The 20,844-nt window shown below is 38.1% G+C and overlaps 4 protein-coding genes across 15 annotated transcripts in view; 1 reads left to right on the top strand and 3 right to left on the bottom strand.

Annotated features, from left to right (window-relative positions):
• The window catches only part of col23a1b (collagen type XXIII alpha 1 chain b), a 147,727-nt gene extending 144,724 nt beyond the window's left edge, over positions 1–3,003 (bottom strand). For 4 of the 11 annotated variants that reach the window (XM_028009198.1, XM_028009203.1, XM_028009205.1 and 1 more), the window contains exons 1-2: positions 2,339–3,000; positions 1,588–1,657 (exon numbers count right to left, since the gene is read on the bottom strand). In XM_028009198.1, coding sequence (XP_027864999.1) covers positions 1,588–1,657; positions 2,339–2,623 — 355 coding nt within the window. In that variant the 5' untranslated portion in view covers positions 2,624–3,000. Of the gene's footprint in view, positions 1–1,587; positions 1,658–2,338 lie in introns of all 11 variants that reach the window. The other 7 variants (XM_028009201.1, XM_028009197.1, XM_028009204.1 and 4 more) reach the window with 4 other exon arrangements.
• Positions 3,004–3,442: 439 nt separating this feature from the next.
• On the bottom strand, positions 3,443–10,610 carry clk4b (CDC-like kinase 4b). 2 transcript variants are annotated; one of them, XM_028009208.1, is made up of 13 exons: positions 10,469–10,610; positions 9,217–9,379; positions 7,240–7,480; positions 6,510–6,612; positions 6,128–6,194; positions 5,925–6,041; positions 5,553–5,719; positions 5,367–5,461; positions 5,152–5,281; positions 4,988–5,070; positions 4,828–4,907; positions 4,254–4,344; positions 3,443–4,104 (listed from the first exon to the last, which is right to left on the bottom strand). In XM_028009208.1, exons 2-13 carry the CDS (start codon positions 9,375–9,377, stop codon positions 3,892–3,894), a joined length of 1,548 nt encoding a protein of 515 aa, XP_027865009.1. In that variant the 5' UTR covers positions 9,378–9,379; positions 10,469–10,610; the 3' UTR covers positions 3,443–3,891. The 2 variants fall into 2 exon arrangements, with proteins under 2 accessions (XP_027865009.1, XP_027865010.1); XM_028009209.1 differs by lacking the exons at positions 6,510–6,612; positions 9,217–9,379; positions 10,469–10,610 and having other exon boundaries at positions 7,240–7,409.
• Positions 10,611–10,991: 381 nt separating this feature from the next.
• Positions 10,992–13,085, top strand: tmem126a (transmembrane protein 126A). The gene has a single exon (XM_028009211.1). It carries the CDS (start codon positions 12,122–12,124, stop codon positions 12,728–12,730), a length of 609 nt encoding a protein of 202 aa, XP_027865012.1. The 5' UTR covers positions 10,992–12,121; the 3' UTR covers positions 12,731–13,085.
• A 253-nt stretch (positions 13,086–13,338) lies between these two features.
• LOC114139326 (ras-GEF domain-containing family member 1C) overlaps positions 13,339–20,844 on the bottom strand; it is a 29,861-nt gene continuing 22,355 nt past the window's right edge. The window contains exons 6-14 of the mRNA XM_028009210.1: positions 20,208–20,282; positions 18,664–18,762; positions 18,205–18,307; positions 17,722–17,801; positions 17,541–17,636; positions 17,346–17,441; positions 17,139–17,262; positions 16,114–16,186; positions 13,339–15,037 (exon numbers count right to left, since the gene is read on the bottom strand). Of these exons, the coding sequence (XP_027865011.1) occupies positions 15,013–15,037; positions 16,114–16,186; positions 17,139–17,262; positions 17,346–17,441; positions 17,541–17,636; positions 17,722–17,801; positions 18,205–18,307; positions 18,664–18,762; positions 20,208–20,282 (771 nt within the window). The 3' untranslated portion in view covers positions 13,339–15,012. The remainder of the gene's footprint in view (positions 15,038–16,113; positions 16,187–17,138; positions 17,263–17,345; positions 17,442–17,540; positions 17,637–17,721; positions 17,802–18,204; positions 18,308–18,663; positions 18,763–20,207; positions 20,283–20,844) is intronic.

Below are 20,844 nucleotides of genomic sequence, written 5' to 3'. Positions count from 1 at the left end.
CTTTTTGTGTAGAGATTGTAACAAGAATGTATTGGGCAATCTAACTGCAAAGGCAAAAACAAAAACGTTCACAAGCAGACCCTCGCATCAAAGCCGAAACAAACAACATGGTCCTTTGTTTTACTAAAGACAAAAAGAAACCACATCGCCAGACCAGCAACTGAGAGGAAAGGACTTTAAATAGACTCATGAATAGTTGAAATAGGAGATTGGATTTCAATGTAAAAATCGTTCGATTCATCAACAGTTCATGAAAACATTAAAATACAGTCAAGCAAACAAAGTGACATTATGTAGTAACTGGCTCTGAATTAAAGGGGCAACATAAGGTCAACCTAATCAGAAAACATTATATCACAACTCAGAATATATTTAAGTAAAATGTAAAGTAACAAAGTACTAGGTAAAAAGTACAGCACTGTAAACATTTTTACATTTTGTGACCTTGCAACCACAAACTTTACATTCTTTTTATTAGGATTCTATGTGACAGACCTGCACAAAGGGATGCATTTAACAACTAAAAATATCTAAAAAGTGTGATGTGAAAAAAAAAAACATTGTGGAAATTAAGCCGAGAAAAGTATTGTTTGAACTTAATCTCAACCATATAGTGGACATGTGGTGTTTGGGGGATACAGTACATAACACTAAGGCATGTGAGTGGAAGAATCATGCTATGCATCACTTTGATGGTCCCCCCCACATGAAATCACAATTAAATATGAATTAGTTTTTGTTTGTAAAAGAAAAAAAGTAAAAATGTTGACAACAACAAGATGCAAACGCAGCTTTCGGAGTTTATTTGTTTTAGCACTAAAACAAATAAACAAATAGCACTAAAACCTTTCGACTGTAAACACTGCTGCAGAATTGAATATAATTAATCCAGCTAAGTTTGCTAAACCTGCAGAGAAAATGTCTTAAAAATCTATATTAAAAAGCCGGACTGTCTGAATGACAGCTTCAATAAAACATACACTTATTCTCTCACACTACCATGCACACCCCGACACACATCCTGTTGCAAGAAGGCAAAGGATTAGGCCTATACGGCTTCCCCTTCCATAGGTCAAGTAAAATATGTAAACTATCAAATACACAGCTGGTCAGTAGGTCACTCAAACAGGAGCTCAGACCTCACCCGTATGTGTGGGCACCTCTCAGCACGTACATCACACCAAACCAGCAACTTAACCCCAAATAAGAGAGATAGCATCTTTCTTAAAACCACAGGCATTACAGGGAACTGTGTGTGTGACATGATGTGGAACACATGCCGTTCCCCACTGGGGGAACTATCACAAACCCCCTGTAATAAACACCACAAGTCCAGCAGAGCCTGTTCTGAGGCGAACGTCAGCCCCCCCCCCCAACGGACACAAGCCTGGAGGGATCAGGCTGGACGTCACAAATGTCCAAAAGTGATGTTATGAGACAACTCATTCAGACTTCCCAAATCCTCCAGTTTAGGAGCAGATAAACTGTTTGCACAGGCTAACTTTCAGCATGTTTTGTGTGTTTTCAGCATGCTTTGTGTGTTTTGGTAATGGCAGATATTAAAGAAAAAAAACCAGATACAGGTACCTGGAGGACAGGAGCACTCTTGGCCAACATCCCTAGCGGTCCGCAATTTTGGCATCAGAGCTGCCACTTTCTGAAAATACACAAAACAGAGTAAGAAATAGAATATTTCTAACAATGAAACTTCTATTTGCATGGCCATAGGATGGGTTATAATGTTGCAAGCTCCCCTTCTCTCACATACAGTCCTTATCTATCTTAAATGAAGACATTGGTTGATGTCTACTACAACTGGTTGTACAGATGCACTGATCAGGCTTTTCCTAGTGGGCATCAATTTCTGGTTTTCTTTGAGGTCTGACTTGAAGATTCAAATTTTGTTTGTTTTTTTAAGAGGAAAAAGTATGTGCTACGTGAGTTTTGATAGAAATAGCAATTTTAAATCAATCACAAAACAAGGAATTACAGGATCACAAATATCTATGCAGAAAAGTCTCATGTCTCCATGTCCTTTATTCAACTCATAAAAAGTATGTGTTGTTGGTTGTGCTTATAAAACAAAAAAAGGTGGAAGTTATTAAGTTTGATGATTTGATAGACTCATAGACTATTTTTCTGTATTGATGATCATCAGAGCCGATCAAGATAAAATTTATGTATTCCCACATATGGCTGATTGATTGGTCCATCTATAATTTATTGGAGAGCTTAGCAGTAGACTATGTCCTCCTTCAATCCCTAATGGCGCAGACCAAGAGATATTCCCAACCACCACATATTTCTTTATAAAAAATGATAAATTTTGATCATGTACCTCCTCCACAAGCTTTCCCACTGGGGCGCTGAGCTCTGAAACGAGAGTCCCATCCTCGTTTTTGAAAGACCTCTGCGGAGCCTGGAGGATGGACGCCTTGTCCATCTCCGTGTACAGCCGGTGGGTCCTGAAGCTCATCAGAAGACACACGGTGACTGAGCTCAGAGACATGAGCAGACAGAGAGCGATGGGAAAGCCAGGCAGCCACCGCTGGACTCCGGACTTGATGGCACACTGACACACCGGTTTGCTTTCCCCGTTAGACCCGCTGCTGGCTGTCTCCATGCTTGAAAAAACTCCCAAACGGTGACCAGAACCAAACCGAAATTCCTTCTTTTTGTTGATGCAGTCCTGTCAACAAGTCGCAATAAAGTTCGGTGAAGTAAGTAAGCAGCGCTCCTTACTCAGTAACACCGGACAGCAGCACAGTGGGCTCAGGCTTCAAAGCGCAATCCTAAATTTGTCCTGGAGTAAGAGGCAGCAGCAGTGCGCGCAGGGTATGAAGAACCACGGACAGATGGGAGCAATGCGGAGACCAACCAGAAAAGACTCGCATCAGAGCTTTCTGCTGGGATAAGATTGGATCAGATGTGTTCCTTTCTAAAAGATGCACGTTAAACTGGTGTGGCTACGCCGCCCTGCCTGACCACGTGGGAGGCTGCAGATTGACAACTGGGTGTGAGAATGACCCGGGGAACAAACGAAGCCCACTTAAGACGCACAGCTCATTATGCGCCGATTCTCCCGAGACTGATTTACTAATGAATCTCTCCATTTACGGAAGACTTAAACCTTCTGAATTAACTGAAGAATTAACACTTTTATTTACGGTTGTTGATGCAGGTCAGTACCAAGCTTACAATATTCAGTTAAGGTCGAACCTGCCCACAGAAAAATAAAATGTTTTGGTAGAAAACTTTACATAATTTTCCAAAATCTGCAGCTTTGATAAACTCACCACCGCCATACTTGAACAAAACCCGTCCTTGATGGGAATTAGGATCTGATTTAATTTAAGTGATCGTCTTTCAATAGAAAGACTCCATGCCGCCATCATGTGGATTACTAAAGGTACTGCTAACAATGAAAAACGCTTACGCATTCTTTAGTTCTTTCTGGTCACGTTTATTGAGACGTAAATGCAAAAAATACATAACCAGTCAATGAAAAATGGAAACAAAGACTATGTACAAGTTTTCACCCTGTAATGCAGTTTATACATCCACAATCCAAATAAAGCACTGTTAAGCAAGAATTAGTCTTTTACCCATGTCAATTAAATATACAAACTAAAAATCCCATAATTTAAAGTGGTTCCACTGGTATAAATGTAATCATTACAATTTAAATAAACAGAAAGCAAATGGCTGAAATTGACATCTAAATGGCGAAAGTAATAAGAACTTAATGAGTAAGACCAAACAGCAGTTTAATGGACAAGACAGCAAAGCAGGGCAGTGACTGATGCAGTCAAGAGTAAATCTCTCCTGGAGAGTCAGGATATAGAGGCTGATTGAAACACCATACATGTCTACATATTGAGAGGTTCAGCCTCATTTGCTACCGCCACTGCTGCTGCTGGAGCTCCTGGTGCTGCTGCCTCGGCTGCCACTCTTCCGGCTACTGCTGCTCTTGTTGTAGCAGTCGAAGAAGGGATGTCGAAGTGCCTGCTCCAGGCTGAGGCGCTTCGATGGGTCATATTCCATCATCTTCTCTATCAGGTCAAAGAGCAGCCGGTGGTCTTCACTTCTAGATACGATGTAATGCTGTGGAGCAGAAGGAGTTTGAAAGTGATTACTTCTACTACAATAGCAAAATGAGGAAGTAAAACTGAATTTCGGCATGAAGAAAAGCCTGTACTTGCTTTTGTTTTAGATTTATTTAAATAATTCTATTTCTACAATTAACCATGTACCTTGAGGGGTTTGCAGTGTTTCTTGACGTATCTCCCGGCAGAGCTGTGAATGTCCCAGTCCAACTTGTTTCGGTGAACATATCGTCGTTTCCTATATAACATGCAAATGTTTAGACTAAAATAAACATCCCATGCTTAATCTATGCCATTTCTACTCCTGGTGAAAAATTCAATGAAAGAATAAAAGTTGAACATAAAAATTTAAGAGTTCACTTAATCCTCTGAAATTAAACGCAGCTTTAAGCTATGGTGAAAATGTAAAACTGAAGATAGATACATTTTACAGATGAGGCAAAATGTTGCCATTTTGATCAAGAGTGTGTGCTCAATAAAACCCAATTGTAATACTTTCCTTTTGACTAAGAATAATATTTTAGGTGCTTTTTTGCCAGAATAATCATGTAGTACTGTACTGAACAATTTTAGAAGTAAAAATTATCGGTAATATCTTTGATTATTACAAAATGTAATATTACCCTTGTAAAATGAGTTGCGGAAACAGAAAGTATTTTTGATCAAAATTAGAATGGCACAATCCAAATATTTATTGTTAGAACAATAAATGAATGCTTACTTGGTTTTCTCCAGGAGGTTTGTAGGGATCGGACCCAGGACTCTCTCCATCATAGCAAGATGCTCTTTACTGTCATGTGTCTAAATGGGAAGACAAAGTAAACACCATCAGGTACTGTAACATTCAAGAATGCATATTTCTGCTCTCTACCACCACCTACCTGGAAGAGGGTTGTTCCAAGATAATACTCGATGAGAATACAGCCAATACTCCAGACATCACAGGAATGGTCCCAGCCCAGGTCTGAAAGACATCACAAACCAAGTAAGAAACCAGACAGATTTGTCTAAACCTTTTGTGCTGCTACAATACTAAAACACTCACCTAAAATAACTTCCGGAGCACGATAGTGACGAGTTGAAACTACAGACGTGTGGTGCTCATGATCATAGGTGGCATTCCCAAAGTCTACAATTTTCACATCAGGGTTCTTGAGTGTTCGTTCATCTCGTCTCTGAGAACAGACATTGAAGAAACTTGATTTCTATCTCAACATTTAAGTTGTCCATCATTACCAGGCATAACTATAATCAATTTACCTTTTCACGGTTGTATTCCATATCATAGTCTGAATCTATCAGTAGAATGTTTTCAGGCTTCAGATCTGTGTGAGTCAGTTTGTTCTTATGCAAAACTGCAAGATAAAAAAAGTGAAGAAATTATAGTCAATGTAACCATTTCACAACAAATGCATGTTGTGTGCACAAACAGTGAATGCTACTTACATTTCACAGCTCGAATGATCTGGTAAGCCATATGCCTGATTTGTTTAACAGGAAAAGGCTGGAAGTTGTTCTCCTTCAAGAAATCATATGTGCTGAGGCCAAGCAGCTCAAAAGCGATACAAACGTGACCGTGGTAGTCAAACCAGTCCAGCATATGGACACAGGAACTTAGGAGAAAGAAAGACAAGAATAAAGTTAGGAGAAGCTGCATTGCCAACTATAGTTTATTTTTTATTTTGCTGACACAGTTAGGCAGAGATGGAATTTGAAAAGATTTTGAGATAGAAATATTTAATTATTTAATTTTATAGGAAAAAAAACAAACATCAAAAAGTGTCATTGGTGCATCTCTGCTATAATGAGAGAACTTACTATCTTCGGTCAGCATCGAGGGTTTTCAGGCGTTTAAGAACCTCTACTTCAGACATAGCTGCCTCTCTGTAGCGGTCTATATTTTTAATGATCTTCAGAGCCACTCGAGCCCCATGACTGAAATTCATTCAAATTTTTATATTAGAATAGCAAAACATTTTTAAGGTTTTATTAAAACCATATTATTAAGCTTGAGAACTTACTTGTCATGATCAATGCACTCAACAACTTTTCCAAAGGCACCCTCTCCTAGAGTACACAGAATCTCATCTATGGGAAATACAGAGGAGAAATTAGACAAACAGCATTGAAAAAGGGAAAAACAATCACCGCCTTTCATCATATTACATTTCTTTCTAGCTAGACAATTACAAACAGGATTCTGATATCTGGCAAACAACTTGTTGCTTAAAATTTTAACTGGCAAATTCACCATTAAATAAATTAAAATGACAAGAAATGTAGTTTAACTGTACTGGGCCAAATATCTGTCTCTAAACTAATGTTTGAAAATATCCAGAAAACCAGAGTGAGAGAGACAAAGTGTGATCAACAGTAGAAAAAAAAAAAGTGTATATTCTATACATCTCGCTTTCAGCATGTCTCCATTGTGATAGATGAGGTGACCCTCGTCATCATCCTCAACACTCCTGGATCTTTTCCTGCTCCTGCGCTGGTGGCTCCTCCTCTGCACCGGAACCGCCGCAATCCGCCATCACACCAATAACCCATCAGCCAGCACCCGGCCACCACAACGCGACATCGTCATTCATTCAACCAGGCCAAGGGGGGAGGTGAAGGGGTGGACAGATTCAGGCCGTTCAGTAACACCACCAGGCGAATGGGCGGAGCAGCAAATTCAAATTCAGCCCCGTCAGAGAAAATGGGCGGCGGCCACCACATGGTGTGTGTTACAGAAGAAAAACAACATGGCAACAAGATTTTCAGATGAGAGATTTTCTCAGAAGTACAGAAACACTTCAACTTGATTGATTAAACTTAATGTACATGAAGTTCTTTGCAATATATCAAACAGTTTAAATTGTCTACAATCATGACCAGTGATTGACCACTAGGCTCAACTCAAAGATACTGGGTCCACTTTCTCTTGTCTATTTCTAAACACTCACAAAACCCTTACTTTCTGAACCCAAAAATATTTTACTTGACATTTATGTAAATCATACTAAACTGTGAAGTATGACAACTATAAAGAAACAAAGAGACGGGTATTTAAGCACTGGCTAAACACCCATGATAATGAGCCATTCAATCTGGAGAAATAGAAGAAGGAGGGAGAAGGAGTTTCCCGTACCGAGGAGGACCCATGTCGAGAATGGCTGCGTCTGTGCCTTCTGTCTCTGTGCCTGCGACTGCTTCGCCTGCTGCGACCACTACGCCCAGAAGACTTGCTGTAGTGGTGCCAGTCAAGATCTCTGTCCTTGTAGGTGTCATCATAACTGTCATCGTTGCAGGCCACATCCAGACTGTGTTCACAGGTATATTTCTCCTGAGAATCCAGCCTCTGGTTTAGACTGCGGGCCTCCAAGTAATGCCTAAAATAAAATAAATGATTAGTATCAATACAAAACAAGCACTTGAAAAGGCAAGTCGAGTCAGGTACAGGTCAGGTTCTTGACAGATCAAGCACTAAAATCAAGACTGGATGTGATGGTGCTAATGGTCAGCCTCCTGCCTGACACCTTATCCCTGAACCTTTTATGTAACATTTACTAATAGCAACGTGCTGATTTACAGCAACCAACTACCCTGAATCTAATTCAATGAGTAGCTCAGTTCCAACATCCAGTTTATAAAGAGATTAACACGGCAGAAATAGTCGCGCGATGGGTCCTGAAGCCAATATGTAACTCCACACGTTTAGGCAAATACTCATACTTAGCCTGCCCAGTGTTAGGCATTGAAGGTTGATGGTGCGTAATATAATCTGTGATTTATCTTGGTACTTAGAGAGGTAAACACTTTAGTGAGCCCATATCTGCAAATACAAAACTGCTGATCAACCATATGCATAGCAGCAAATTTAAATCCGTTTAGCCTTCTTCTTACATACAATTTTGATCTTTAACTTCACCTTATTCTAGGACATAAAATGCATTTCTAAAAACTTGGAACAAACTAAACCCTGCCTGCCATGTTCACACCCTAAAAAGACCAAGAAAGTCATGGTGACTTGGCACCCACTTGGTATCAGTTGTCTGCCAAGAAGAAGAAGTCTGCCTCTCTACAGAATTAAAATTAGAGTGGATCAGGAAACATCTGATGCAACTATATGAACCTACGTCTACAAAAAGATCTGCATTACTACACAGAAACCGCAAGAAGGATTACTAAATGAATAAATACTACCGCGTTACTCTGCTAATCTAAGAATTAAATGCACACACAAAATTACCTAAATCAAGTGTGTACGGATCCTTATTTTTAAAATGAAACATATTTCCATTGGAGGAACCATATGAGAAACGTTTTACATTTAATTACACTGAAAGAAAGGCAGAATATAATAGTTTCAAACATTATTTGGCTGTACATATCAATATATACTTTAAGCCCAATAATAGATATCCTCCAAAATTATCGCAGGCTATAATTTCAGGACTTTAAAACTCTACTAAAATTTTATCTGTCTCCGTCTATATTTTTAATATAGACAAATATATATATAACAAACCATATTATTCAAACCATATAAAGTTTAATCAACTTAATGGCATAGTATTTTAACATGAGTAAGTGGTTTCATCTGCATCATCTACTTTAAAATTAGAATTAGTCTGAAAGACTTGCTAATAAACAGCAACATTTGGCCAGTAAAAAAAAAAAGGTGATTTAATAGGTTTTCTGTTCCGTTTCATAAAGCCAATACTGCCCTCACGCGTTCATACAAAGAACAACTGCTTATCCGTCTCTGTTGACAGTAAATTGAAATGTGGATTAGCAACTCTGGCCAATGTGACTTTGTAAGAGCAGACAAACAAATAAAAGACAGTTCTTGGAAGAGGAAACAAGTATTTCAAGTTTGTTAGACATGTGAATATGCATTTGGAATCTCCTGTCTATTTTATAAGCACTTATGAACACAAATTCGTTTCAGCTGAAATTGCTTCATCAGTAGCTTGTTTATTGCAATACTGAGATGCAACATACCATTAGTAAAATGAACCACAATGCCAGTTTGTGGGATTTTTATTTTATTAAATTCAAGATCTCTGTTGAGACTATACCCGTCAACTGATCCTAAGATGACGCTAATCACAGAGATATTTACCCGTCATATGTCTTGTTGTAACGAGGAGATCTCCTGGATCTATTCTCTCTGTCACTGCTAGGTGAATCTCGTTTTCTGCGTTTGCGACAATCCATTCTTTCTTCCCAGCCACACTCGTCTAGCCAGACGCCTGGTGAGCGCAATCGCTTTGAGTGACGCATCTGGGGAATGTGGAAACAAAATTTACAAAGTTAGATAATCTGAAATTCATTTATCCTTTGTGTGTTACAATTTTATAGCTATTTAATATCAGGAGGTTGAACTGTACAGTTAAAGCAGAAAAAAAGAGAAAAAACAATAGTCCCACAAATTATTAAAAGACCAAATAACAAGCATAACTTGGGTGTCCAAAAATAGAAGGAATCAATGCAAATTGCAACAGAGAAATCTTTAAACTCAACCTTTTCGGTATTTTCATAAAGGAAGTCCTACTGTGGCTTCAACAGGAAGGAGGATTTGCAGTTTTGCTTTTAAATGGGGGTATTGCACTGCACACCAGCCTAATGTGGATGCAAAGACTACCATGCTTATACCCGCGAAAATATGCAAAAAAAGGAAACGCATATACATATATATGGGTGTGTGTGTTGTAATGGTGAAGTAGCCAAAAGTAATCTGAAAAAAAAAAAACACAAAAACTTCCTAAACAGCAATTTCAATTTCATAAAACAGCATTGTCACTGATACCATCTTCGTATACTACTATAAAGAGTGAAAAGTTTAACTGTGCAATTGCTTACGAAAACAAAATGTTTAGGCCTTGGATGCAAGGCCGGTGTCAACTGACGTAATCTCAAAATGACATTTATAATGCCCAGAAGTGTTCGTTCGTATTTAAAAATAAATATTTCCTTGCAAGGTTTCAACAAAAGCAACTATGCAATTTAGTAATAACCCGATTAAACATATATTTTCATAAAATAACTAAAGCAACGATGGCCTACTACAGCCTTTTGTTGGAGCAGTACCTTTTCGTCAGTAGATTGTACAACAGAAAATATCAAAATAAATAACATATTCACCCTCCAAAGTCTTAACTATACTCCCCTGAATCTGCACAATAATTTTGCTAATTAAAACGATTAGTTTTAAAAGACATTAAAAAATCGTAACAAAGAACGGTTACGTAACCGCAGAGAATCAGCCATGTTGGCGAGGCGTCGAATTTCTCAAAAACCAAACGGTCGAATTTTGACTTTAAATGTGTGGTAAACTGCGTCTAATCACCATGAGTAGGGAATATATTACCTTTTTTTTATAGCTGTGAGGTTAGAATGAAAGTAAATATCAGTTGGATAAGGATTACGAGCGAAGAATCTGGAAAAACGTCTGCGACTTCCAATCCTCAAAGATGGCGACTTTCTGTAGAAGCTGATGGAACTTTCTTCTTCACCAACTATCCTGACGTAAGACACATAACACCCGCCCACCGCAGTGCCTTATGGGAAGTAGAGTTCTGAACAAATAAGCGGATATAAGTTATTGTATTTACACATTTTACCCATGAACATCCAGTTTTGAGCGCAGTCACATTCACATCTGAGTAAAGTTTTGTGCTTCAATTATATTCTCGGTTTTGGTTGAACAGATAGCGGATTTTCTGCCCGGATTTCATCCTAAAATTATTAATATTATGATAAAACTCTTAAATAGCCTTTTCTTACACATTGACTACAAAACACATGAAGAAAGAATAAGAGATTTGTGAAAAGACTCAAGAACACATTATGTTTTAAAATGTTCATTCATTTATGCTTTAAAATGGGACCTTACACTTTATGGAGCAATTTTAAACAGCTCATTTATCTTTATGACTTTATGAAAGAGACAAGGACAAAGAGAGGGTAGAGACAATGAAAACAAGGAGAGAACATTGAAAGTCCATGCAATATATTGTGAAACCTTCCTCCTATTCTTCCTAAAGTTAATAGTAGGTCACGTCATTGGGGTTATACCTAAACTTTTGGTAATGTTCGCTTTGCTAAAGTTAAAGTGTACTTTATCACAGGGTTATCACTGGCTGTCTTTGTCTCCTGTTAGTATTTATCTGATGATCTGAAACATTTAAAAATAACAGAAAAGAAAACAGATTAAATCTGTAAGATTGCTAATACAAATCTGGTTTTGGAATGGATAAAGCGAATAGAGATTATGCTTCTGAAGTAACCCTGACTTGAACTCTATAAAATATTTATGGGCTACCCTTAAAAACAAAGTCGCAGAAAAGCAACCCATTTAAACTCATTTACTATTTCTCATAAAAGGAATGCCCAAATACACATACAGAATTATAACAGCTTTTTAAAGCCTACAAAAAAAGGATCTGTTTCAAATTCAACCTTTTAAAATGCATTTAGCCTTGTATTAATGGGGTATATATATTTCAGAATGCATAACCTACTTGGGCCATAGGTGGATCTGCAATGAATTCAATTTGTTCATCCACTTGTTTCGTTTTTAATCACAGAAGTTGCTTATTATGCTATCACCCTTCTATACTTGCTGTGTTTTTATAAGTCCTCATGAGCATTTTTTGAGTGTAATTCAAAATATTTTCTTATGCAAAATATGCTTGTGTAACAACTTTCAAAACTATGTAAATATACGGCACAGTTTTATCTGAAATCGAATAATCTTTCATTGTCTTTTCCACAGTCATGTTCCACACACTTTTTAATCATAAAAATAATCATAACATAGTAGGAAGTTCGTCGTCATCGTAAAATTACTGTAAACAAGCCTACCAGGCTGTGCGCAGGGCCGAAAAACCCACGTTGCATGAACAGGGAATTGTGGGTACAATATGTCTGCGCCCTATCTTTAACCTGATAACATTTTTATAGTGTAGTTTGTCAAAGACTCCTGTTATTAGAACAGGTTTGTTGTGGCTTTCATTGAGAGAATCATGTCTGATCACGCCGAGCAGAAGAGCGGACCGGGATTGTCCAGGGCCGTGATTGCCGAGATGCTGTTGAAGAACTTTGAGAAGCTGTCTGACTCTGATCAGAAGTTATTCATGTACGGACCTCTGTACCTGGGGGGAAACGCCGGGTTTGCGGGGCTGATCGCCAACAGCTTGTACCGGAGGGCTCTGAACGTCCACGCGGCGCGCATCGCCTCCAACCTGCCTATGGCGGTGCTGCCCTTCCTCACCACCACCGCCCTATACAACGCGGTGGTGTCGCAGCCGCTGATGTCCGGGGATCTGAACTGCCCCACCTGCTCCCTGATCAGAGGCGCGCTGGTCGGGGCGGTCGGTGGTGGAGTCTACCCGATGCTGCTGGCTTTGCCGTTGAATGTCGGCCTTGCATCCAGATACAGCACGGCTCCGATGCCAGAGAAGGGCACAATGCTGCGGTACTGTGTGGAAGTCTCCAGACCCGTCTTTAACAAGATGAGAGCAGTTTTCCTGCTTCAGGCTTTCTTTGGCACCTACCTGGGCTCCAGGCATTTCGAAAGTTACGCCAAGCTGGCCCAGATAACCTTCAGCAAGGAGGAAGGACTGCAAGAGTGAAAGGACTGGACTGAGAATAACCACCTCGTTTTATACTGATGAAAATCGGATTTACCTCTGGGTGTTTCCCAGAAAATAAAATGACATACGAACTAATATTTATCACAGCATTGTCTGAAATTATTTTGTCACATCACAAAACTGAAATGAACCTCCCTATGACAAACAAACTCCAGGAAATTCTGATAATGCTTATAACAGATGACCAGTCATAAGTTTTGTTTTTTAAGACTGTGACAGTGAAGAAAAATATAGTTTAGTGTATATAAATGGCGTTTTACTCTCCATATGTTGCTGTTCTCCGTTTCAATATGGATAATCTATTGTGTCCAAAATAAAGTAAATGATTAATGATTTTGTGTATCATGTTAATATTTGTTATACTTGAGCAATTGAGTGGAAATGGACATGTAAGGGTAGGCACATATAAGCTGAATTGCTTCAGTATACACCTTTGCAATCTATACAACACATGAATTATTGCTATTTGACTTCATTTTGAATTTCATTGTAGTTGGAGTGTTGATTGACTGTAACAACTATTATAATTTTGAGTGTGTGTTTTAGCTCGAATAAACAAAATCTTAATCAGACCACATGACACAGGGAAGAGTAGGCATTTGTTTACTTTTATTAAAGGCTTTGTAGGAACCGGTCACAGATTCTGAACTGATGTCAAAGCCAAAGGTGTCCCTGTACCAAGAAGGACAACTCCTGACCGCTCACATACAGTATTTATGCGACAAATAAAACCTGATGGAGTTGGCAGTCTGATAACACTTATAAAGATTAAAACTGATGGCAGGTACTGTAGGTGATTGTCATTTAATACATGTTTTAATAGCACAGGCAAATGATTTATTTAAATTACCGTGGATGGTAGGTTTGACATCACACCCTTGTCTTTCTACAAGCTTATTGGGGCAAAGATTACAGGAAAAGGTTATTAGATGAGAAATAAGTTAGGAGGAGCTAAACCAGTTTGTTATAGACATGGCAAAGGTGCTTTTCAGGGAAAACACTGACATCAATCAATAACAAACTAAATCAAGCCAATAATTACAGTGCACCCACTTCTTTCCTTACAGCAAAATTCCCAAATTCACAATTTCACAAACAATAATAATAATAATAATAATAATAAAAAACACTTCAAGTCAAATAAACTGTCATGATAAGCAGTGACTCATATGGAACAGGTACATTATCCTTCTCTTTAATGCAACAGTGCATTTTCACTGTAAAGTACTTTTTTTATTTTTTAAACACTAATGCCCCTGTGAAACCACCTGACTTAGCATGCCATCAGACTTCATGTTCTGTAAAGGAAAAGTCACAATAAAAACTTTACATCTGTCAGCACAGAGGCCTCCAATAAATATATGAGACAACTGAACATCAGTCAGAGAGAACTTCCTGAGGAGCAGAAAGATGAGGGCCGAACTATCATCTGTACACAGTCTCTACAGCTGACCTATAACTTCTGCAGTTACACTATTACAGTAGGTTTCTGAGGATATTAATGGCACGATACATTTAAAAAGAGTAAACACTTTAAAAGGCTCATCCTCTCGGCCCAGTTTGTTCCCTAAAACAAAATAAATAAAAATAACAGGATGAAACATGGCCTCCAGTCATTCCAGTGCATCAGACGTGAACACATGAAACACAGCTTTCCACAGGCACAGCCGTGATGTCTTTTCATTTTCACCTCAGTTGGGATCTTTAAGTGTAAGAAAGGGCTAGCCAGCGCCCATAACATCACTTTCTGTTTTGTTACAGTACTTTACAGATAAAAGTTAAATACTTAAACAAGCTTCGAATAAAAGGAGGAAATGGAGAAAGAAAGTGAGAGCAGAGAAAAGTACACGAGACGGCATCAGTAGGAATTACTATAAAGTGATTTTCCCTGTAATTGTAATCTCTAAAGTAGTAAACTTCTCCACAGAGTAAACACACATAAAGGGAAGGAGGAAGGAGACGCGATGTCCCTCTCCGACGTACCAGTGCTTCTAGTTAGTATCCAAAAGGAGAAAGTTTATTCCAGTTTTCATAGCTTAATATTTCATTTTTCCTTTCTGAACATTTTCATTTTTCTTCTTCTCGATGAATCCTGTTCATCATGGTTGTTTCCTTTTTTTTTTTTTTTTTGCTCTTAATGCAGTTTCTTTGTAGTAAAACACCAAAGTACCAGCTTCAGGTTCCTTCACAGTCCAGTTTAGTGCAAAGAAAACACACACATCTCCTCGTCTGGTGGTGGGAGGGTTAGATCCCACCCCGCCTCATGTCTTTGCCAGAACATTCGACCTGAGGAGACAATAGAAGATTATGAAACCTTATAAGAATTTTTCTTTGTTGCCATGCTGGTAAATTTAAAGGATTACTTTAAACCTAAAGTTTCCTTTCTGCTTGGGGTAAGAATAATCTGTGCTGTTCAGTATGTCGTTTGTAGGTCATTAAGCCACTGTTGTAATGCTAACTTCCATCTGAGGGAAATTACTCTTTATTTTACCCTATTTTGTTCACCAACATTGCTCCTTTTTTCGGCAAAATTACTAAAATATTTTGGCGGTTATTCTAGTTGCCATATATATTAAGGCAAGATTAATTGTATTCTAGTATCAGAATTTTACACCATTTCAAAAATCCCACATGCAATATTTCTGCACCTGTTTCTGCCAATACGTAATAAACTTTGGCCTAATGTGTTTATACACATCAAGGAAAATCACGTTCTACAGTCTAGACCAGTGGTTCCCAACCCAGGTCATGAGGCACCCTGTCCTAAATGTTTTACGACAAGGTGCTAAAACATTTAGGACAATGTTTTAGCACTGTCCTAAAACAGTGCTAAAACACTGTTTTTGCACTGTTTTAGCCACACTTAATTCAAATCACTGCATGATCTCTTCTGCATGCCATCTATTGCTTCTGAAGCCTGTTAATTACCCAGTTATCTATTATGGGACAACATACCTGAATCAATTAATTAAGTTATTAGCATGAATCTGGAGAAGTTGACTGCATGCTGAGGAGGAAATTTAGCCATTTGAACAATTTGTTGAACAAGGGACACATTAAAGATTTCCTGACCCTTCTTGGCTGTAGCTCAGTGAGAAAAGTAGCTGTTCCAGAATGATATATTTGTAGGTTTGACTCCAGCTGCCTCTGTTGTCATATGTCCATGTGCTCCTGTGCAAGGCTCTAACACCAAGTTACCTACAGTTGTGTGAATTGTTTGTGACTCAGGCTGGGTCAGTGTGGATCATAAGTAACAGTGCATTGAGCTGAGTTGTCAGAAAGACAACTCAGCTCAATGCTGAGCTGAGTTGTCCTACTGCTTAAACAAGCTGTTTAAACTGCTTGTTTAAGCAGTTTCCCACCTGAGTGCTTTCCACCTGTCCTTCTCCACCTGGTTCTCAGGACTTTCACTTTCATATGATGCAAGGTAGAGTCCTGGGGAAGGGCAAGAAGATAAAGAAATGTATTTAGAGCATTATTTAGTTCAATAAAAAAAACTGTATGCAGCCAAGTAACTCAGTTTGCAAGCAGCAGCCTTAAAGAACATTTTAATGTTCAGAGAGCTGGCGTGTTAATCTTTGCTTTTAGCTCTGCAATACAAATTACACCATGTTTAGTATTTGCTGACATTAAATGTAGAATGTAAGGAGATCAATTACACTTTCTGCTTCTTGGATTTTTTTAGCACTAGATTTTGTTATTTTGTTTATGCTTTATTTCAAGAAGAAAAAAACAAAATACATTTTTATTATTTTAACTCGATAAAAGTGTTAGCAACCATTTAACAGTACAGTAATTTTTATTTGAAGGGGTGTGTATAAGACTGACATGACACTGCCATAAACATGACATAACACCTGTTATGTCATGTTAACGTTTACAACTGGTGTCATGAAGTGTCTTTCAGTAAATAAAGACACTTTTAATGCAAAGTTTCACTAAAAGTTGCATTAAAAGTCCAATAAAATTGTAAACTTTGCATTATTCTGTAAATAATTGCATTTTTAATGCAACGTTGACAATTTTAATGTTTTTTTTTAATGCATGTTTCAATGACACTTTGCATTAAAAGTGTCATTATTCACAAAATGACACTTCGTGACAATAGTTGTAAACTATTGTCACGAAGCCTCCTTCATCTTTATAACATGTCATGTTTATGAAAGTGTCATATCAGTTTTATGCGCTCCCCTTCAAATAAAGTATTACCAACAGAACAATAGGTCTGGGATGTTACAATAGTAACAAATAAATGTCAGTCAAGAAATTATCTCAGAGTTTTAATTGCTGACTCACGAACATCAAATTTCTCTTTTATTCTCACGCTTAAAAGAGAGCGTGAGAAAATAGGGCTGTCCGCTATTTGCGTAACTGAAATGTTTCTCACCGTCCTCGCTGAAGATGGGAGCGGTGTGGAGGTAGTGCAGGATGGCGCGATCCTCCTCAAACGGACACTCCACCTGTTTCCACGTCATAAACTCTCCAACTTGTCGAGCCAACTCCACAAATTTCTAAACAGCAAACCAATCAAACAGAAATATTGAGTCACATGGAAGAAATTGAATGAAAAAGGTCGGGTGGGGAAAAAGCTCACCTCGAAGTTGACGTGGCCATTGGGCAGTCGGTTGGCGCAGCCTTCATTCAGGAAGTAGATGTCTTTAATCAGCAGGCTGAAGAAGGGAATCACAATCTGAGGAGGACGAAGACAGGAACACAGTTTACATTACGATTAATTCATGACCAAAGCAAGTAAACCTTCTGAATATGAGCAGTCATGCTGATGCCTCACCCTTTCTCTGTTACTGTTGGCAGTCTGAGAGCGATGGGCAGCTCCTCTCAGGGCGGTCCTGTAGTTATAAAAGTTTCCTGTGGGATCCATCTGATGCTGCAAAAACGAACGGCAACAACACAGTCAGCTTGAAGGTAGTACCTGCTTATTTTAAGAAGTCTGTGAAAGGATCTGGGTTTACCTCGAGAATAAAAAATTTGGCAGTTTTGGTTTTGCTCCAAGTCTTCTTCAGTCGTGACACAGGAGTCATGTTCATACCAGCTGCAGAGAAAATAAATTTTACTATCTAAAAATCAAGGATAGTACGCAACATAACTGTCCATTTGAACAATTCACAAAATCCAAAGTGAGCAAACAAAAGTAAAATAGAAATCTAATAAATTCTTGCTGTTACCACCTTTCTAGCATAAATACTTATAAGAACAAGATTATAGTCAAATATGTGGTAGACCAATTATAACAAACGGATGAATGGTCATGAATTTCACACCTAGGTGAGAATTCATCCTGAAACAAATAGCTGTGTAGTTGGCTTTGCCAATCTCTGCTGCCAAACTGAAGTTGTGGAAGACAGATTTTGAGGGACAAGCATTTTTTTGTTTGTTTACAGTCCAAGCTAAAACTTTTGCATAGCACTGAATGCACTGTCAAACCGGGAACTCACAGATGATCGCCATCAGGGAGTTAAAGTTGCCAATGTTGAAACACTCTCTGGCCACATCGATGAAGAACTCAATCACTGTGGCTCTCTGCTTCTTCTTGGCTGGCTGAAAGAAGTTCACAAAATACATTTGTTTTCCTTTAAATTTCTCAATTTTGCTTAAAGTGTATATTAACGTTTTCTGACACAAGACATTGTAGTTATGTAAAGTATCCACAAGGGGGTAGTAATGCTCCGCAAGACACCGATTGGTTTTGTGATTTAAATATTCAAGAAAATTGAGAAAAATTGAGCAAATTACAATTTTTAGGATAAACATATGAGTATTCTGACATTATCTTCATATAATACAACTATTTAAATTTATGGAAAAAATGCTCCTCATCAGAACAGTATAACATTAAGTGGTATTTCCTCTAAACTCTAGTGACAGAATAGGCAATTGCCATCATTCTCCCTCACCATGCAGATTTCTGTTGCTACCAGGTAACACAGTCTGTTGAACCATCTGACGTAGGCCTCAAGGTTGGAGGTTTTCTTCTTCTGCTCGCTGAAAGATGGCTGCCGTTGACATGCACACAAACACACGCACACACACAAGATGTGAGCCACCACAGTGATTTATACCAACACTAATTAGCTTCCTACGTGCAGGCTGACCCCCTCTGAGAGAGTAAATGGCAAAGACTGCGAGCGGCAAGTACACACGACAGGACTGGTGGAGAGAAATGGAAAATAACCAGCACAGGATCAGCAAGGGGAACAGGAGTTCAAGAGATGAGAAGAAATCTCAGTGGCTACATCAAAAAGTCCAACGTTAGATAGAAGAACAGCTTCATGTTTGTTTGCTGTTTCATACAACATTCACTGAAGGTTGACATACATATATAAATTTGAATGTACTGCACTACCAACACAGTTTTTGTGTTGTCTTATTTGTTCAAGGAGTTAATTTTCTGACTAATTTAAGATCAAAATAACCTTTCAGTGTTGATGATGTTACTCATCCTTGGACTAATGAGATTAGATTTACTATTCAAGTATGCATATTTGGCATTACTGATAATGAAGGTTCAGTTACATATATTCCTCACTCAAACTCAGAAAAATCATTCATCCAGTTCAAGATACATTTAACTGTTATAAATCTAAAATGGCCTCTTTTCAATGTCTTGGAAAACAAAATCATATTGTTCTAAGTCAGTGTAGCATTGTGGGTGTCTAAAATTATGATTAATCACTAATCTGTAAATAATCTACTTTTAATCAGTGAATACTCTGGTTTGCACAGACATTTTTAGCAATCATGGCTTACTTTTATGTGCATGGTTAGGGAATCCAAATAATAGCTCTGCATGTATTTTTCATCTAACAAATCCAAGTTTTCCAAAATATATAAGTGTAAATATTTTTTTGGAATGACATTCCTGGTAAAAGAAATGTACTATACTGTAAAAAAAATGTTTGTCTTTATTCACACACATATGAATTTAGCTGACATTCCATTTTTAACCTATAAGGCTATATGGACAGAACACACAACTTGTAGCTATAACAGCTTCAAATCCAGAAATTCACAAGGTTTAGGTGTGTGTTTATGGCATTTTATAAACATTGTTCTGGAAGTGCGTTTGTGAGGTCAGACATTGATGTTGGGCAAGAATGTTTGGCTCGCACTTGTCACTTGAATTCATCCCAAAGGTTTCAGACCAAACGATATACCTGTTTACCGAGTACGACATGTTGAAATGATCTGGATATTTTATTTAGCAAATTTGTGGATTCAAAGTAAAGTGTAAAAGTAATAGACCATCTTGGGGTGGTACAGAGCACATCTAGTGATTATTACTAATCGTGTAGCAAATGTCTTTAACTCTATTTCATTAATTATTAAGTCTTATTTCTTACTAATATAGCTGTTTATTTTTTTTCTTTTACTTTGGTAAAAGTAAAAGATGTGCTGCAATTGTGAAAATATAAACATATTTATAAATACAATAGCTTACCTGTGTTCCATCCAGAGGATCTTTCTGAACAAAGGCCTGGACAAACTCCTCCGGTCCAATACGGCTTAAATGTTCCTGGAAGACAGACAGTCATGTTTTATGGATTTTCATCAGTTTTTCTAATTGTATTTATTTATTTATTACAAAAAAATCCACACAAAATGCTTAAATACATTAAAGCCACTACAACATGGAGTGTACAACTAGGCACAGACACATGGGCTGGAGCCATCTGATTAATAAGTCTTTCATTTCAGTAATGGAGGCAAATCAATAGAAGGAAGTAATGACTCACTGATGTGACTCACTGCTATCATATTTCCAACAAGTGACACTAGGGACGTCTATTATCCACTTCTATTAAAAGATAGTGGCAAACATGCAGTCATGTGCAACTCGAAATGACTCAATAGACCCATCATGCCTCGAGATCAAACTCAGATCTGTTAAGGAACCAGACGACCAGTTGTTAGCCAGTACCAGCATAATGTTTAAATCCTCATAAGACATCATAAAATAAAGAACGAACACGCCTACTTGTCTGTCTCTGCCTCTCTTCTTTATTTGTGTGTGGGGGTGTGAGTCAGAGTGTGAAGCTGTCAGGTCATATATATCTGCAGTGGTTTTATCCCCTTTG

Source organism: Xiphophorus couchianus, chromosome 23 (assembly GCF_001444195.1).
Source record: "Xiphophorus couchianus chromosome 23, X_couchianus-1.0, whole genome shotgun sequence".
Classification (NCBI taxonomy): Eukaryota; Metazoa; Chordata; class Actinopteri; order Cyprinodontiformes; family Poeciliidae; genus Xiphophorus; species Xiphophorus couchianus.
Note: the sequence above shows the minus strand (reverse complement) of the source record. Positions and strands in the feature narration are given on the sequence as shown.

What these genes read in the sequence shown, in the direction of transcription:
- tmem126a (XM_028009211.1), top strand. Translation starts at nt 12,122, where the DNA reads ATGTCTGATCACGCCGAGCAGAAGAGCGGACCGGGATTGTCCAGGGCC.
- clk4b (XM_028009208.1), bottom strand. Translation starts at nt 9,377, where the DNA reads ATGCGTCACTCAAAGCGATTGCGCTCACCAGGCGTCTGGCTAGACGAG. An exon ending in GATCATTCGAGCTGTGAAAT is followed by an intron (nt 5,462 to 5,552) that starts GTAAGTAGCATT and finishes TTTATCTTGCAG; the next exon opens with TTTTGCATAAGAACAAACTG. An exon ending in AACCTCCTGGAGAAAACCAA is followed by an intron (nt 4,345 to 4,827) that starts GTAAGCATTCAT and finishes CATGTTATATAG; the next exon opens with GAAACGACGATATGTTCACC.